This window comes from Trichogramma pretiosum, unplaced genomic scaffold (genome assembly GCF_000599845.2).
Source record: "Trichogramma pretiosum strain Unisexual culture from Peru unplaced genomic scaffold, Tpre_2.0 scaffold166, whole genome shotgun sequence".
NCBI classification, from domain to species: domain Eukaryota; kingdom Metazoa; phylum Arthropoda; class Insecta; order Hymenoptera; family Trichogrammatidae; genus Trichogramma; species Trichogramma pretiosum.
Genome location: NW_019641646.1, coordinates 107,181 through 127,053, shown reverse-complemented (window position 1 = coordinate 127,053; position 19,873 = coordinate 107,181). Strand labels below are relative to the sequence as shown.

Genomic DNA, 19,873 nt, shown 5'->3' with positions numbered 1-19,873 from the left:
TTACACCAACTAAAAATTGTTTAAAAAACCTTTCAGTTATAATTACTTACGTAAAATTTAATGTACTTTTCAAATCTGAGGTCAGAATTTTCAAAAATTTATTTAATAAAAAGTTATAAACAATTTTGTAAAAAAAAATATGAAATTTCGAGAAAAAAAATTTCGTTTAACTCAAATTTCAACACAAAGACCTGTATGTCATGAAATGATTTCGACAATTTTTAACTCCATAACCATCAACTTTACGAGAAAAAGTTGTAGAATAAAAAGTGTTTAGAATTGATAAAAAAACATGCCTGATTTTTGTAATTCATCGCTAACTCGTAACAGGACATCTTAAACGAAAAATTACAAAATGTACAAGTCTCAAAATTAGTCAAACAATACATTTGAATTTTTTCAGAATTTCTGAAACCTACTATCACTTATTTTCAAAGGTCTCTGTAATTCTTAAGAAAAAAGTAAAAACGCGTTAAATTTGGACCTTTGAAAATAGGTGATAGGAGGTCTCGAAAATTCTGCAAAAATTCAAATGTATTCTTTGGCTAATTCTAAGATTTGTACATTGTGCAATTTTCCGTTTAATATGTCCTATTACTAAAATCACAAAGGTTTTTCAATAAACTAGATAATGATTTTTAAAATGGGCCCTAAGGCCCATTGGATCAAACTAAGCATAGGGGGCTTCATTATTAGATACCAGGAGACCAGAAAAAAATTTTCAGGACATTTGGTGACCCGCATCTCATGTGGTCTCCTTGTTAGAAAAAAAACTTTCCATATTATCACCTGATACATTAATCAAAAAACTATATCATTTCAACAATTCAACTCAACTCAAATTACGATCACCACTGTGGGCTATGTGCTATGAAGACATGTAACGGTCTACGTTTAGCGTATCGCGTTTGTATACAATGTCTTAGCGCGGCAGCAGTAGCGATGGCCTTTTATTTTCACGGGTATAGTCCGTGAGTATTCACTGCTAGGCTACAAGAGTACAGTCAGGCAGCCCGTCTGTGAGATCAACGGTCTGCGCGCTTGACTCACGGCGCATAGGTGTATTACTGTAGTAGCCAGTGCCTGAATTCGTGTAGTATCCGCGCCGTGCCGTTTCACGGCACCGGGGCTAGAAAGGTCTGTCAGTGTAGAAGTGTTAGATAATAAATAAACGTTAAAATAATAAAATTAAGCATATTAAGCGCAATAAATATTCATTTCCTATCCTTAAACTATTTTGGTTACTTATTTTAGATACCTAGATCTTGAAAACATGACATTTCATTTTTAAGAAGTTGTTGGATATCACTCGTGACCCAAAACATTGCAATATTGCTCAAAGACATGGCATGAGATCATGGCAGATAGTGGTTTTATGTGCAAATATTATTTACCTCATCAAATCATTGATAAAATTCAACTCTGAGTAGGTATTTGAAGTGTTAAATTAGTCAGTGAAAAGTGTTTTGATAATAACTTGTCGGATCTCCAGTGCTTGTATTAAAATAATAATTATTTGGAGCGTTTAAGGCCATAAGTATTGAAATTAAACACTTTACAATGTCATAATTGAACAATATTGCAATGTTTTGGGTCACGAGTGAGATCGAAAAAATTCTTAACAATGAAATGTAATGTTTTCAAGAACCAGGTGTCTAAAACGAGTAACCAAAATAGTGTGAGGATAGTAAATGAATATTTATTGCGCTTCATATGCTTATTTTTATTATTTTAACGTTTATTTATTATCTAACACTTCTAGGGCATATTCACACAACCGAACATAACAGGGCATGTTTTCTTACTGTCCTGAATCACCAGAAAAAGTTTGGGTCAAATCCATGACCCGAAGGTGAGAAGGTCTCCTTGTAAGTACGCCAACATCCTGCGATCTCTCAAGTCAGACCCGATGTTGCAGCAGAAAGTCGTCAGCAGCGTAAATAACATCAGACGCAGCGCCGCGGGTGCCATAGGGCTGCAACTGAACAACGCCCCCGCCCTCGGTGAGGAGCTTGGTACGGTGCTTGGCGCTGTAGCTACAGCCAGTGCCCTGCAGCACACGTCCATGCTTGAGATTAAGGACCTGGATGAGTGTGCCACCAAAGAGGAGATCACCAAGGCACTGGACGCCCTACTGGGCGCTCCGGTGTCTCAATGCGACCCCGTGAAATCTCTGCGGAAGGCATACGCGGGAACACAGGTGGCTGCGGTCGCGCTCCCGGATGACCTGGCGGCCAAGGCGCTGAAGCTAGGCCACATACGGATCGGCTGGGTGAACTGTCACATACGTGGTCGCGAGGTGGCCGCGCGCTGCTACCGCTACTGGAGTCCCGGTCAAGTGGCCGCTCGCTGCAAGGGTCCCGACCGTACGGAGCTCTGCTACCGAAGCGACCAGAAGGGCCATCAAGCAAAGGACTGCAAAGACCAACCGGCGTGCGTCCTCTGCCAGGAGCGAGGAGCCAATGACCACCGTCATGCATCCACAAGCTCGAGCTGCCCACTAGCACGGAAGGTCACCCAAGCCCGCCGATGATGAGAATCCTCCAGCTCAATCTCATTCACTGCGAGGCTGCCCAGGACCTGCTCTGCGATACCATCAGCAAGCTGCGCATCGACGTGGCCATCCTGTGTGAGCAATACAAGAACCTCGCTCCACCCAACACATGGCTCGCCGATGCCGACGGCCAAGCAGCTATCTGGGTGCAAGGAGGAATCCCGGTTCAGGAGCGCCCGGCGAGAGTGTATCCCTACTTCTCGTGGGCCCGAATCGGCGGAATCTTCTTTTTCAGCGTCTACGCTCCGCCAAGACTCTCTGGGACTGAATTTTCCGCCCTCCTCGCGAACATCTCCGAGGAGGCCCGTGGCAAGAGGCCCCTTGTCATCGCAGGGGACTTCAACGCATGGTCAACGGAGTGGGGATGCAGGGCGACTAGACCGCNACACACACACACACACACACACACACACACACACACACACACATACAATTGAATCGGCTTCCTTGGCTCAGTGGGTATAGTTCTTTCCTGCTGATACAAGGTACACCGTAGGGCGTGGGTTCGATCCCCACCAGACGAATTTTTGAGGTTCGTTTTTTCGCCTGGTGTGGTCGAGCCCGTGCCCGAGGTGGAGCGAGTACCACTCAAAAAGAAGACCTGGGCTAATGTCATCAGCCTCCGAAGCGGTAAAAAACCCCGATCACTGTGCGAGCTGGAAGCGATAGGATAACCATAGGATAAGTAGGAGCCCGAGGCGAAGGCTCACAAGGCTGGCAACAGATGGAGCACAACACTCCCATGATGAAGTCGGAAGCGAGGACCACACTCACAAGAGGGCGCCGGATGTGAGAGCCAAGGCTCTGCTGGAGCACATGATGGCGCCTGAAGCGAGAACCACACTCACAAGATGTAGCCGACAGAGCAAATTGGGCGCTTGCCATCGGTGGCAGAAGCGAGAACCACACTCACAAGATGGCACTAGACAGCGAGTTCTAAAGAAGATGTCCAACTCAATCATATTTTCACGTAAAATTTTCCACTCTTTTCAATGGTGACCTTCAATTTGACCTTGAACATAACCTATACTCTACGGTGAATTAAAAATCGATTATTCGCACGGTGATCCCCATTTTTTATAACAGATTTGAAAAGAGCACAAAATTTCACGTCAAATTGTATGTTTTGTTTTTTTTTTAAGGTCATTTAGGAGGCGGTACAATGAGAAAAAAAGCCCTTATTTGAACTTAGTTTTAGGTTAAATTGGGGTTTTATTTGCGTCTGTATCGCCCTTAAAATGACCTTGAAAAAAAAAACAAAACATACATTTAGACGTGAAATTTTGTGTTTTTTTCAAATCTGCAATAAAAAATGGGGGTTACATTTGAAAAATCGATTTTTGGGTCACTGGAGCTTGAAGGTTATGTTCAAGATCAAATTCAAGGTCACCATTGGATTCCTCGTGAAAAAATACGTCGGATATAAGGTTTTTGATTTTTTTTCCCAACTTATTCTGCGAGATTTCCAGGGGTTTCCATATTTATTCCCCACCCTGTATAAACCAAATTGTCCTACGAGGTCTGGTTCAAAATCTCGTTTTCGAGCCTATCACAGAGCTTCCTCTATGAGGAAGCAAAAATCGTTTTTTTGAAAATCCTAGAGTGGTGTTACCCCATAATCATATTTGATTGTTGAGCGACCTTCAAACATTGTTTGTAAGGACTAAAAGTGTACGGAGCTTTCTCTTTGTACTTTATAAAAACAATAAAAGGGTGGGCAAGCTAAACTACAAATATTTTTTTATTTTTAACCATCCTTATGTGCAGTCTACAATTATCTATTCCAATACCAAGAACTCAACCTTCAAAGAGCCCTAGATGCCTACGTAAGGTATGTCCTGGATCGTGTACGATAGATGGACTATGTCACCCCTCACCGCCTAGCCCTTGGCTGTCTGTCTACTGCTACACGAAAACAGTATTTCGTCGCTACAATTGAATACCGCCATCTCGTTCAAAAATATTTTATACCTAGATTTACTATTCCACCAACCAGCCTCACAGAACGATCATCAAAACGCTTTCCTCGACGCTGCATTATTCATGTCGTCGAACCAGTACCATCAAATCTTCATTTTACTTCACAGCATTATATCTAATTAGCTCCCTCTTTCCTGAATCAGTAACCTTTGGTTTTCAGTCCATAGCCCAATTTAAAACCACTATTTTTCGTAAATTACTTGACATGGATAATGTGTTGTATTTAATTAAGTGTGTTGTGTTGTATTTTAGTTCTTTCATTTTAACAAAGATAAATATTCTACTAAATTAGTTATCAATATCTTATGAAACAATCACTTTTGAGATTTGAACCACATGAGAGTAATATTCAGTAAATATATTTGAATTTAAAAAATTCATTTGATTTTCAGGACATTGATTATATCATTTGGACAGGTGATCTTCCGCCTCACGATGTTTGGAATCAAACTCGAGAAGAAAATTTAAGAATTCTTCGTGAAACTGTTAAGCAAATGGTTGGTCACTTTCCTGGAATTCCAATATTTCCTGCAATTGGCAATCATGAGAGTGCACCTGTGAATAGGTGAGATATAAGTATTTAGTTGGATATCAAAATTTCCGTATGAATTTACATTAAAAAAAAAAGAGTAGTTAACAATGCAGATACAATCACGTTACTGAGCTCTTATATTTTCGATTGGAGAAAATTTGAAATATTAATTTTAAAGAGCAAGACATCGATTTTTTGAAGGTCTCATAAGGTTCTAAATCTTAAAACTTTTAAAAAAAATTTTTTGGCTTATTTGATAGGATTTTTTCTTCATTCCCAAAACTTTTTTAGAATGCAGAAGTTTGATTCGTACGTCAATATCAAGCTATTTGTGAGAAAATGCACTTTTTAAATATGGTTAATTTAAAACTATGGAAATACATACATCTCATGATTAGAGGGAATTGGCGTAAATAAGCTACGAGTCAGTGAGAAGACCGAGGTCTTGGTGCAAGCGAAACGGTTTTCTCACTGGGGTGTAGCGCACTCTGCTTGGAAGGAGGAGTAGTTGAGCTTTCATGTTGGCGTCGATGATGTTAATGCTCTCCAAAGTTAACATTTGAGGTCCTTAATGAATCGGGCAGCTGACCAGATACTATGACTATTTACTTGATGTCCAAGACAGGGAGATGAGAAAAAATAGTAGGTATAAGTTTATCAAAAGCATCTAGCTCTTTTTATTTGTTTATAAGGGGAAGAGTCACTTCCTAAAAAGTTGATAAATAAGTGTTGATGAACAACATTTAATGTCGAATATCCAAGTGCCGCTCAGCGCGGCATTATTTAGTCGAACTGTTAAATTTGTAACTCGCTGTAAAAGTACCTAAATGCATCTAAAAGAAAAAAGTAACGTATAATTTCGATGAGAAATTGACTCAGCTTTCCGATGGTGAGCTCAGATTTTCCAAAATTTTCCGCTTTACCCGGGAAAATTGACGGAAAATCTTTAAACTTGACTTTAAACTCGACGGAAAAACTTTAAACTCGATTTTCCCGGGTAAAGCGGAAAATTTCAGCTCACTATCGGAAAGCTAAGGCAATTTCTCATCGAAATTATACGTTACTTTTTTCTTTTAGATGCATTTAGCTACTTTTACAGCGAGTTACAAATTTAACAGTTCGACTAAATAATGCCGCACTGAGTGGCACTCGGATATTCGACATTAAGTGTTGTTTATCAACACTTATTTATCAACTTTTTAATAGGATTAAAATTGCTAAATTCATATTTAGGTATGTACTTTCAATTAAAAATGATAAATGTACAAAATTCATTGTGCATCATTTATTATTTTATACATTTATCGAATTTCCGACGCTATTTCGTCAAAATTGCCCTAGTACACTAGTACAGAATTACGCCGCTACGTGGCGTGACGGTATCGTTCAGTCCTCAATAGGTAGAATGTTTTAGCAGTACAATAAGTGAAAGTGGAAAATAGAAACGTGTGTGAGCTCAAGTCTAGTGACATGAGCCCTAGTTGGCCCGGAATCTTGACTTAATGCAGTCTAGATCCGTAGCTTTTGCATGGTTAACTCATCAAAGATAAATGTGTTTCTTAAATCGAGTCGCACGGACACATCGTCACTCGTTCCTGCTGAAAAAAATCATGGGAAAAATCATATGATGTTTTGGCATGATTTATCATATGATTTTTTATATGATTTATCATATGATTTTTCCCAGCAAGGGAAGCAAACCCTTATTTTTAATATAAAAACCATTAGAAGGAAGTGCCAAAATATAAAGTCTGAATTTATTAATGTCATTGAAAATGAAGAAACTACTTTTGAAAATAGCTTAAAAATGTACATTTAGAGCACAACAATTTGAATAATTTAAAAGAGTTTGAAGTGAATTATAAAACTGCCGAACTGTTAAATCATCAAACTGCCTGAATTTGTACCGTTTTATAAACGATTAGCATCGATATTTTCTTGATGGTAAGATAACATTGTTATATCTGAATTTCCATGCCTACTACTTTTATAATTCACTTCAAACTCTTTTAAATTATTCAAATTGTTGTGCTCTGAATGTAAATTTTTTTAGCTATTTTCAAAAGTAGTTTCTTCATTTTCAATAACATTAATAAATTCAGACTTTATATTTTGGCCCTTCCTTCTAATGGTTTTTATATTAAAAATGAGGGTTTGCTTCCCTTGCTGGGAAAAATCATATGATAAATCATATAAAAAAATCATATGATTAATCATGCCAAAACATCATATGATTTTTTTCATGATTTTTTTCAGCAGGGGTATTTCAAACATCCTGCAACACAACACCAAGAAACCATTACCTCTATTCACTGTGGAACTAAAAGCTGCAGATAATAACAAGGAAATATTTAATGTAACACGCCTTCAGCACACTATTGTGCTTTTTGAAGCTCCTCGAAAGTATAGAGATATGCCGCAATGCTCAAAATGCCAAAAATTCTGGCACACAAAAAATTATTGCTATCAATCCCCAGTATGTGTAAAGTGTGCCGGTAGTCATCTCACACAAGACTGTAGCATTAAGACTAAAGTTACAGATGTGCGGTGTGCAAACTGCGGCGGAAATCACCCGGCCAGCTACAAGGGATGTCCTTACCGAAAGGAGCGTCTGAAGAAGATGTATCCGCCCAGAGGTGCCAAACCACCAAAAGCTCAAACCCTACCGGAAACCTCACAATCTCCCCCGCATGCATCGAACGTTACGAACAACAGCACAGTGAACGCAAAAGCAACTTACACCCGGGTCATCTCAGCGGCCTCATGTGTACACCCTAGTGACACGTTCTCTCATAACCAGACAACACAGGATATAAACAAAACCGAAAAGATAGAAAACATGTTGATTCAGCTTATGGCCAGACTTGACATCATGCTAAATTTACTCACTCTCGTTATAAACAAACTAAACGATGGAAAATAAAATCAAGCTCGTTATATGGAACGCTAACGGTCTAGCCAACAGGAGGCTAGATGTAGAAACATTTATCCACGAACAAGAAGTCGATGTTCTTCTGATTTCTGCAACTCACTACTCGATGAGAAACTATTTTTCCATGCCAGGCTATAAATTCTATAACACCAACCACCCAGACGGCACAGCCCATGGCGGCACGGCAATTATTATCAATTCAAAATTTCAACACTCAGTACTAAAGGGACATCGGGAAGAAAACCTGCAAGCCACCAGCATCCGACTGGAGTGTCAATCGAGTTCTCTGGTGGTGTCAGCAATTTACTGCCCTCCAGCCCTCAGAATTTCTCAAGTTGAATTTGAAAATTTTTTCTCAACTTTAGGAAATCGTTTCGTCGCTGGCGGTGACTGGAATACAAAGCACCCTTGGTGGGGCTCTAAGTCTCAGACCCCCAACCCCAGAGGCAGACAGCTCTACGAAGCAGTCACCCACTGCAACTACGTAACAGTTTCCACGGGGAAGCCGACCTACTGGCCGACGGACCCGAAAAAATTACCCGATCTCATTGACTTTGCAGTCGCAAAGGGAGTCAGTAAAAATATGTTCTCTGTAGCCTGTAGCCTGGATCTCTCGTCCGATCACACGCCAGTAATCATCCACTTGGACATGCAAGGAAAGAAGCGAGAAAATTTGCGCAAGAAAACCAACTGGAATAGCTTCAAAAAAGAAGTCGCTTTAAATTTATCATGCGCAATACCTCTTCGTCACCCGGTGGAGCTGGAAAAATCAGTTACGCAATTCGCCGACGTCTTCCATGAGGCCGAAGTGAAAGCAACAACGACACTAAAAGAAGCAGGAAAATACAGATGTACGACATCAGGCATCTTACAAAAAATAAACGAAAAAAGAAGATTACGAAGAGAATGGCAAAAAAATCGCAACGCAGTGACAAAAGCAAGGCTGAACAAAGCGATCAAAGGTCTCAAACACCTACTGAAAGAGACAAAAAACTCGCACATAAGAAACTACCTGCAAAATCTTACAGCTACCGAAGCCTCCGGATACTCCTTGTGGAAAGCGACCAAACGACTCGCACAGCCAAAAAACTTTGCAGCTCCCATCCGCAAGCCATCGGGTGATTGGGCGAGAAGTGACAGGTCAGTATTCGCCGCTCATCTGGCAGCGGTTTTCCAGCCAAACCCGAGAGTCATCTCAGAGAAAGAAGAGAGTGAACTCCTGGACAATACCGTTCTCTCCATCGCAGATACTAGTCCTATCGAGCCCGTAGAGATCAGGGAGGTCAGGAAAATTATCAAAAATTTTAGTGCAAAAAAGCTCCAGGCCACGACCGCATCTCGGGAAAAATGATTAAGGAACTCCCTCCTATAGCCATAACATACTTAACGATCGTATTCAATGCTTGTCTGCGCCTTTGCCATTTTCCCTCGCAGTGGAAGGAAGCGCAGATAATCGTTCTTCATAAACCAGGCAAGGCGATGGAAAATACATCATCTTATCGACCGATCAGTCTCCTTCCGGTAATCTCGAAGATCTTTGAAAAAATAATCTTGGCGAGATTAGAGCCGATAATCATCAACAACAATCTCATCCCTGACCACCAGTTTGGCTTCAAAAACAAGCACTCGACTGTCGAGCTGGTGCATAGAATTGCGAACAAGATCTGCGACTCATTTGAATAAAAAAAGTATGTCTCCGCCTCCGCCCAAAATCACCTTGACAAGCTGGAGGTGTGGCTTAGAAGATGGCGCATCAAGGTGAATGGGGATAAGTCTGCACACATTACGTTCACTCTCAACAGAGAAACATGTCCTCGGGTATCTCTATACGGCAATCCGATTCCGGTAGTGCATCACGTCAAATACCTAGGACTCCACCTAGACCGCCGGTTAACGTGGAGAACCCACATATGGGCCAAAAGAAAGCAGTTGGGCTTAAAACTGCCCTCGATGTACAGGCTGATTGGCCGGAGCTCGCCCTTGACGTTGGAGAATAAGATCCTGATCTACAGGTCAATCCTGAGACCAATTTGGACATATGGATGTCAGCTATGGGGTAGAGCGGCTAACCCAAACATCCTAGTCATAGAGAGATACCAGGCAAAGGTGCTCCGCTGCTTGGTGGACGCCCCGTGGTATGTTCCCAACGAAGTAATTCGCAAAGACCTAAATATTCCAACCGTGCGGGAAGTGATTGAGAGACTTGTCAACATACACCAAAATAAGTTACAACTGCACATCAACCCTCTGGTGTCAGGCCTGGCGCGGCTACCCAGGAGGTCTAGACTCAGGAAACCTCGGAATCTGTGAGCTGGCCCCTTCTTTCTGTCCGGCTATCGTGGACAAGCAACTTAAATAAAAATTGATAAAGACAGACCGGTTTGCATTGGCCCATCGTTCTGACTCCCGATTACTTATGAAAACTCGTTGTACTCTATTTACTTATTGTCCCTTTTATGTAAAACGACAGATTGTAAATAAAAAAGGAAAAAGCTAAAAAAAAAAAAAAAGATTTGTTAGCTTGTGCTAAGTGATAGATGGTCCTATAAGTTCTGAAAAAATTCAAACAGATTCTATGAAAAATTTTAAAACTTTTGATCGTTGCATTTTCTCGAAAAGTACTTCTATATCGATATAAAAAATAACAAAGATTTTCTTTTTATGTGAAAAATCCTCTACAAATGGGCCCTAAGGCTCACGAGATCAAACTAAGCACAAGAAGCTTCAGTATTGGGTACCGGGAGACCCCAAAAAAATTTTGGAGCAAATCCATGACACGTAACACAAAGTTTAGCACAGATAGGTAGCAGGATGATGGGTCTGTAAGACTTTATAAGTATAGCTAGGTATTTGACTGCTTTTGGTGGAAGCTCTTCAAGAGTTTTGCTATTTATCCCATCGAACCTGGGAATTTCTGGTTGTTTAAGTTACTGCCGAGATTTTGGATTTCTCGCAGACTAACATTTTTAAATTGCACATCTTGTGTTTCTAGATTTTGATCTTGGAGTAGTGTTTCTTCTTCATCTTCAGTAATTTATCTTGAGGGTGTTTCGAATATTTTGCTTAGGTGTTCAGCGAAGTACTTGGCCTTTTCTTGGTCACTTCTAGCCCAATAGTACGTTTTCTTGACGGGTGGAGTGAATTGTTGTGGGCGATTCAGATACTTGGTTGCTTTCCATGGAGAGTAGTATGTCGTTTCCGTGGGTATGAGATTTTGTAGATAGTTATTAATTTTAATATTAACACGCGAAGAGCTAATTTGAGGTCTTTTATTGCTTTATTAAGACGCGTTTTTGTAAATCTGTTACGCGTGATTTGCCACATTGTTTTCAGTTTACGTTCTTCTCTTAATATGTCCTAAAAAAGGTACAGTTTTTTACGCGCGAGTCTTGGCGGAGGAGTTGAAAAAGAAATTCCTTTGTGAGTTAATATATTGAGAATTTCGACAGCGGTATCAACGTTGTTACAAGTTTTCATTGGAATATTACACTAGAGGGTTTCGTTTATGTATTCCTTATATGCTAGCCAATTTGTATTTTTATTTCCGATATAGGCAGTGTTTGTGCTACTTTTGGCTTCGATGTGTATTGTAATTATTATTGGTGAATGATCCGAGGTAAAATCGAGGCTAGAGTGGACGGAAAGATAATGACTTTATTTAATTTTTACTTTTTGCGCGCCCCGAAATATCAATTCATTAAGATTATTTTTCGGTAGTGGACGCGATACCCTTGAAATTGATATCTACGTAGGCCAGGCCTGAATGTAGGATCAATTTTTTATTTACCGCGATTGTAAGACACATCTACGTGTTCTCTTTGGAGAGACTCGCGAAAAAACGCTACTAAGAGACGTTGTATTAACTGATTGAGTTGGAGCATCTAACCGATGATTTTCCATATTTAATCGTAATATTTATTATTAGTTTTTTAAATATTGTACACCGAACGAAAAATATAGGCTTAGGCCGGACTCGAACCGGCGACACATTGCCTTTAGCCGGCAAGTGCTCTACCATCTGAGCTACCGAGACCCTTGCCCATATCATCGTTATTTGGTGTACAAGAAGTCGAGAGATGTTAATTTTCACTAATTTTATAGATTGATTGGTCACCGCCTATTGGGACCTGCCCCTCTTCCACCGTAGGCTAAGTTTTTTATTTAATTTTTACTTTTTGCGCGCCCGAAATATCAATTCATTAAGATTATTTTTCAGTAGTGGACGCGATACCCTTTAAATTGATACCTACGTAGGCCTACGAAAAATAATCTTAATGAATTGATATTTCGGGCGCGCAAAAAGTAAAAATTAAATAAAAAACTTAGCCTACGGTGGAAGAGGGGCAGGTCCCAATAGGCGGTGACCAATCAATCTATAAAATTAGTGAAAATTAACATCTCTCGACTTCTTGTACACCAAATAACGATGATATGGGCAAGGGTCTCGGTAGCTCAGATGGTAGAGCACTTGCCGGCTAAAGGCAATGTGTCGCCGGTTCGAGTCCGGCCTGAGCCTATATTTTTCGTTCGGTGTACAATATTTAAAAAACTAATAATAAATATTACGATTGAATATGGAAAATCATCGGTTAGATGCTCCAACTCAATCAGTTAATACAACGTCTCTTAGTAGCGTTTTTTCGCGAGTCTTTCCAAAGAGAACACGTAGATGTGTCTTACAATCGCGGTAAATAAAAAATTGATCCTACATTCAGGCCTGGCCTACGTAGGTATCAATTTAAAGGGTATCGCGTCCACTACCGAAAAATAATCTTAATGAATTGATAATGACTTTATATGCCTTTGGCAATTAAAGAGTCAATGAGGCTTGGGGCTTTTGCTAAATCAGATGGACAGTATGTGGGTTCCCCTGTTAAAACAGAGGTTAGATTATTTTGATGTACAGCTTCATGCAGTTGTTTACCACGAGGATTAGGTGTTTGGGATCGTGAGCCCCAGGATAGATGTTTAACATTATAATCACCACCTGTAATGAGCTGGGTACCCAATCTCTCAAAGAATTTGGTGAAATGCTCTTGTTTAATGGTATATTTTGGTGGACAGTAGATGGCTGAGAATGTGATGGGATTTTTGTAGGTTTCAGCTGTTATACTTGTTGCCTGCAAGTAGTCCTCTTTATTATTTTCAAGTTCGTAGTATTTGATAAAAGATTTTATGATTATAGCTGTACCACCATGGGCTCTCCCGCTCGGATGTTGGGTGTCGTAGATAATGTAGTTGGGTATTTTGAGATAGGTTTTTTTAGTAAAATGAGTCTCTGAGATGAACATGATGTTTATTTTGTTCATGATTGAAAATGAGTTCAATTCCAAACTACGTTGGGCTAGACCGTTAGCCTTCCACCCTGCTATAGTAAGTGCTTTTTCGTTTCCCATTTATAATTTGTTAATAGTTGTAGTTAGGAGTTTTAGCATAGTATCCATAGGGGACATGAGTTGAGCCATCATTCTCTCAAGTTTGAGTGTAGAATTGTTATTTATGTTATTGTTTTCTGCTACAGCCGTTGCCTTTGCATGTATTTGTTTCGATTGAGGTGATCCATTATATACCTGTGCGTATGAGATGTTAGAGACGATATTTCTAGTTTAAATTCGTCTAGAGCAGTTATTTTGACCGTCTCATTTTTTGTCGCGGAAGACTGGATATAATTTTTGCTGCAGTTGCTTACGGACGATGAAACCCTTGTAGCTAGCTAAGTGGTTCCCCTGACAGTTTACGCATATTACTTCTTTTATTTTTTCTTTAATAGGGCACATACTGGTGAGATGGTTTTTAGCGCATTTTACACATACCGAGAAATTGTAGCAGTAGTTTTTAGTGTGACCGTGTATCTGGTACCTCGTGCAATAAGGAGTATCTCTATTTTTACGCGGAGGCTCGAAACTGACTACCGAGTTTAAAAGTCTGCCAATTTTGTAAATATCTTTATTGTTTGAATTTTGTTTAAGATTTTCAAGTAATACTCGTTTCCTGCAATCGCGTTTAACTCTAATTTTAGAGGTTGTATTGGACGGCGTTGACAAATATCGGTGGTTTTTCTCTCTTTTCTTCTGCACCGCTCTCTGCTTTCTCAGAAGTTTCAGGATCCTCATCTTACCTTACACTCTCCAGAGGTGAGAATAAATTTTTCGTGCTTGTTGGCTTGTTTGCTAGAATGTTTAGCCAGTAGTCGGGGATACTTGTTTGTCGTTTGCAAAAAACTGGAATCCCCTATGGTGAGCTCGAGCTTTTCCTCTTGCGCTATTTAATCGTCTATTCCGACTCTGGAGCGGGTTTTTTCATGACAAAATTAGTGGGCTGAATGACCACTTCGTCTGCCATTTCGGTGTTTATTCAAATAAAGCACTATGACTAACACTGTTATTACAATTTTAGAGAAATCGAATGTAATGTTTACAAAGGGCCCAAGCTCTCGGTATAAGCACGTCTGAACTGTTCGACGTTCAGACCATTACTTCCAGCCAGTTTAAAATCATTTTATTTATTAATATTAAAGTCGCGTCTCGCGACGTTACAAAGGTTTCAACTTTTTTGGGCGCCTCGTCACCTAGCAGTGTTTTGTAGAACTACTCAACATTTCGTAGACTAATCTCGAAGTTCACCGATTTCCTTGAGCTTTTTTACATTGATCTTGTCTCTGTACATGTATAAGCAGCACATAAGTTAAATGATTGTAGCTACTTTAGGGAGAGATATTCTCGCCGCAGTGCAGCGTCTTCACACACACACACACACACACACACATATCGGCCTCCTTGGCTCAGTGGGTATAGTTCTTGCCTGCTGATACAAGGTACGCCGTAGGGCGTGGGTTCGATCCCCACCAGACGAATTTTCGAGGTTCGTTTTTTCGCCTGGTGTGGTCGAGCCTGTGGCTGAGGTGGAGCGGGTACCACTTAAAAAGAAGACCCGGGCTATGTCATCAGCCTCCGAAGCGGTAAAAAACCCCGATCACTGTGCGAGCTGGAAGCGATAGGAAAACCATAAGTAGGAGCCCGAGGTGAGGACTCGCAAGGCTGGCAATAGATGGAGCACACCACTCCCATGATGAAGTCGGAAGCGAGAACCACACTCACAAGAGGGCGCCGGATGTGAGAGCCAAGGCTCTGCTGGAGCACAGATGGCGCCTGAAGCGAGAACCACACTCACAAGATGGCACTTGACAGCGAGTTCTAAGAAGAGAGGCCCAACTCAGGAGGAGATGCCAGCAATGTGAGCCCACGCAATAGACGGCTCTGAAAAAGGGGATACGACAATCGCCGACGGCATCGTGCGGGATCGGAGGTTCACCAAGAAGATAAAGATGAGTCCCTGAACCCCTAATCGTCGCATATCACTATGCGACGGATGGGAGATGTATGGAAAAACAACGACTAACAGGAGTAGCAGAAATGCTCAACCAACCCCGGCCTCACCGAAGCAATGCCTAACGGCGGATACCGGTGAGTGTCCGAATGGGGTGGAGTAGAAAAAAAAAAAAAAAAAAAAAAAAAAAAAAAAAAAAAAAAAAAAAAAAAAAAAAAAAAAAAAAAAAAAAAAAAAAAAAAAAAAAAAAAAAAAAAAAAAAAAAAAAAAAAAAAAAAAAAAAAAAAAAAAAAAAAAAAAAAAAAAAAAAAAAAAAAAAAAAAAAAAAAAAAAAAAAAAAAAAAAAAAAAAAAAAAAAAAAAAAAAAAAAAAAAAAAAAAAAAAAAAAAAAAAAAAAAAAAAAAAAAAAAAAAAAAAAAAAAAAAAAAAAAAAAAAAAAAAAAAAAAAAAAAAAAAAAAAAAAAAAAAAAAAAAAAAAAAAAAAAAAAAAAAAAAAAAAAAAAAAAAAAAAAAAAAAAAAAAAAAAAAAAAAAAAAAAAAAAAAAAAAAAAAAAAAAAAAAAAAAAAAAAAAAAAAAAAAAAAAAAAAAAAAAAAAAAAAAAAAAAAAAAAAAAAAAAAAAAAAAAAAAAAAAAAAAAAAAAAAAAAAAAAAAAAAAAAAAAAAAAAAAAAAAAAAAAAAAAAAAAAAAAAAAAAAAAAAAAAAAAAAAAAAAAAAAAAAAAAAAAAAAAAAAAAAAAAAAAAAAAAAAAAAAAAAAAAAAAAAAAAAAAAAAAAAAAAAAAAAAAAAAAAAAAAAAAAAAAAAAAAAAAAAAAAAAAAAAACACACACACACATACATACATACCAACATGTGTCAGAAATTCGATCTAGTTTAAGGAAATATCATCGAATTTTCCCTACGATGCTTATTTACGAATGCTGAAATTCAGCCCGTCACAAAGTTTCCTCATAGAGGAAGCAATATATTTTTTCAGTTGTTCGACAAATTTAAAAAAATTTTTGCCTTTTGCCCTTTTTTTATTAAGTCCTTCTATCTCAATAGAGCACTAATCTAACTTATAAAAAAGAGATGGACCTAAAAGTGAAGCCAATCTATTCGGCCTCTGATTGGTCGACTGACTTTTGACTCGAGTCGAAACGTAATAAAGTGACATCTACGGTCATAATAGCAACTTTTTCGAAACTGACTGAAAGATGTACGCGCGCGAAGCGCGCGTGAAAGTTGCTAACCTCAAAACACAAATTAAAAAATTGATACGCGCGGAGCGCGTCTTAAACGTCTAGTTATATCAAAAACCTGTTTTATCATTCCTTAATGTGTTCAGAAATGCTTCAAAATTTTTAATTTAAAAATTAAGTATGATTTCGATAGAATTCTAAACTAATTTTTTAGCTAAAAAATCGAGCATTTCACCAGAAAATGTTATACGTGATAAAAGTCACTGAATTGTTCAGACATGCCTCAATTTTTTCAGATATTTTTTTATCGATTTTGGTTTTTTGATATCTGACTATTTTCAAAAATCCAAAAATTTTGTTGAAAAATTCTGCGAAAATTCTGAGGTATTTTCTGAACAAATTCATAACATTTTGTTCATGGAAAATTTTTTTTACTTCATCCGTTCTTCGCATATAAAAAATTGACTTGGCCTGTATACAATTTTTTTTATCTAAGAAACGTTGTTTTCGTGTCAGAAAATAAAATCTGAACACATGGACCGATAGAGTTTTTCCTCTTCTTTCTAGTAGTGTAACTTAAAAAATTCTTTAAAATTGATTTTTGGGTTAAAACTTGACTTGAATATTCAAGTAAATTTATCTCAAATATGTGTTCTCCGATTTCAAAATAAACTGCACCAATAGAAAGAAGAGGTTAAAATCTATTGAAAACAATGTTTTGCAGGATGGAAAAATGATAAAAAGTATTAAAGATATCGAGATGAATGAGTGTGGGTCAGCGCGCGTGGACCTGTTTTCCGTGCGGCACCGGCGGCGCCGTGTCTTGGTCTCTTCGACTCGCTCACGATCGCTAAAAAAATGCTGGAAAAATAATGTTAATATGTAGATTGATAGATTTACTATAATAAAGTAGAGCTCTCGTGGTTAACTTCTGATGGAGTTTCTGATTTTCGATGTTCCTCTTCAGTATGGTATAATTAAATAATTGTTCGCAATTTTCCAAGATAATACATACCCGTATTTAGCAATCGTCGTCTAAGTAAAAGTGTTTTTGTATTTAGGCTTTGCCTGGCAGATATCAATGTTAGGTACATCATCACATTACCGAATTAATTATAAAATGAATTTTGTGATTGTGATTTGCGTGAATCTTGACGATTCCACCAAAAATCTAGCATTACAATATTTACCAATAATTGAAATTTACATTTCAGCTTTCCAACTTCTTTTTCTCCTTCTGATACCAGTATATCATGGCTTTACAATGAACTGGATAAAGAATGGCAACGTTGGTTACCTGTGGGTTCCTCTCCAACAGTTCGACAAGGTGCTTTCTATTCAGTTCTTATAAGACCTGGTTTTAGAATTGTTTCAATAAATACCAATTATTGTAATAACAAAAACTGGTGGTTATTAATTAATAGCACTGATCCTGTTAACGAGTTGCAATGGCTTGTATATGAACTTCAAGCAGCAGAAATGAATAATGAAAAAGTTCACATAATTGGACATATACCACCGGGACATTCAGATTGTTTGAAAGTCTGGTCTAGAAATTATTATCATATTATCAACAGGTAAGCATTTTAACATTGCTCTCCCACAGCTCTATTTTAGTTTTTATAGTCATTTATTCATGCTTAACATTAATTTTTATACGGTTTTTCTAATTTGATATATAATTTGCAGATATGAATCGACAATAACTGCTCAATTTTTCGGTCACACACACTATGATGAGTTTCAAATATTTTATGATACTAACGATTTAGGACGGGCTCTTAGTATAGCTTATATTGGACCATCAGTATCACCTTATTATGATCTCAATCCTGGCTATCGGATTTATTATGTAGATGGTGATCATCCAAAAACTACAAGGGTAAGTTATAATATAAAGGTTTATTATTATAACCTATCAAAAACCAAAAGGCCCTAAATTTTTTTTTAAAGATGGTTAAACAATGAAAAACTGTATTAAAATTTGTTCAAAATTTGATTGCGTTACATTTTTGCAATGATATCATAAAGAGATCATGATATGAAGCAATCTGGGGCCATAACAATCGTGAAGTTATCGAAGGAACTTAGTTGTTTGTTTTAAATCGATAATCTTCTCTATAACCACAGCAAAAATTTTAAAGTATATTGCGTTATGAGATCGGAAAGTAAGATAATCCTTGGCTGCAGTTCGGACGGAGTAACACAAAAATATTAAAATTGTTTTTATTTTTAATGCAAAGTTATATTTTTTCCAGTCTTTTTACACCAGAAAACATGTCTCTAGTAACTTATTATTTAAATGAGTCCAATGTGAATCCATACTGACTTATCGTTCCAAAGTCCTGTGCTGGATGAACCTGAATGAAATCTTTAGCCAATCTTGATCCTACAGGTCTTAAAATTCTTGTCATAACATTTTCTTCTACTTTAGTATAAAAGTGTTTTAAAAAAAGCTGGGAATTAATTTTTCATATACTAAAATATAAAAAGAAATTTAAACATGATTTTTTTAAACGCTTATTGCTGATTTCTAGGACTGATAAATTAAAAAAATAATTTAAACAAAAATCTGCTAAACTTGAGTGTAGACGAATATTATTGCAAAAATTTTAAGACCTCTAGGAGCAAGATTGGTCAAAGAATCCATTCAAATTCATACGGCACTGAGCTTTAGAATAATAAGTTACGATGCGCACTGAACTAATTTAAATAATAAGGTGTTAGAGATATGTTTTCTGATGTAAAAAGACTTGAGAAAACATAATTTTACATCAAAAACAATAAATTCATTTTTAACATTTCATTCTCATGTTTTTTAATTCATAGAATAATACAGGATTTAACAAAGGTGTGTACTCTTAAAGAAGATTTTCAGTGGAATGTTATTTTGGAGAAAAGTTCACGAAAATAGCGGTACTATTAGTTCGAGGAAATGTTTTCGGAAAAATGATCATAAATGCTAAACATTTACAGTACACCAGTTTAAACATACCTATACTGATCTAAAAAATGACATGATAATTTTCTGAAACAATAATACATTTTTTAATTATTACAGCTTGTTTTAGATCATGAGAGTTGGGTTATGAATTTAAAAGAAGCCAATCTTTATGATTATCCTGTATGGTATAAATTATATTCAGTAAAGCAAACTTACCAAATGTCCTCACTGCTTCCAAAAGACTGGGACTCTCTTATAGATAAAATGTTAAATGAACCAAATATGTTCGATACTTACTACAGGTAATCAATTTTAATGACGTTATCAATAAAATTCTGATTTCAGTGCTACTTTCATAACATGTAATCATAGTAGATGCACATTGAATAAAATAAAACAAGTTTTAAAGAATAGTTTTTCACACA

General features: G+C 37.5%; 2 protein-coding genes across 2 annotated transcripts in view; both read left to right on the top strand.

The window, feature by feature from the left end:
- Window positions 1–1,909: 1,909 nt before the first annotated feature.
- LOC106656785 lies at window positions 1,910–2,533 on the top strand. The gene has a single exon (XM_014377936.1). The coding sequence runs from the start codon at window positions 1,910–1,912 to the stop codon at window positions 2,531–2,533; it is 624 nt and encodes a 207-aa protein (XP_014233422.1).
- The window catches only part of LOC106656784 (sphingomyelin phosphodiesterase-like), a 37,664-nt gene continuing 20,323 nt past the window's right edge, over window positions 2,533–19,873 (top strand). Inside the window, exons 1-6 of the mRNA XM_023459815.1 lie at window positions 2,533–2,903; window positions 4,322–4,385; window positions 4,927–5,099; window positions 17,719–18,081; window positions 18,194–18,386; window positions 19,566–19,750. Of these exons, the coding sequence (XP_023315583.1) occupies window positions 2,533–2,903; window positions 4,322–4,385; window positions 4,927–5,099; window positions 17,719–18,081; window positions 18,194–18,386; window positions 19,566–19,750 (1,349 nt within the window). The remainder of the gene's footprint in view (window positions 2,904–4,321; window positions 4,386–4,926; window positions 5,100–17,718; window positions 18,082–18,193; window positions 18,387–19,565; window positions 19,751–19,873) is intronic.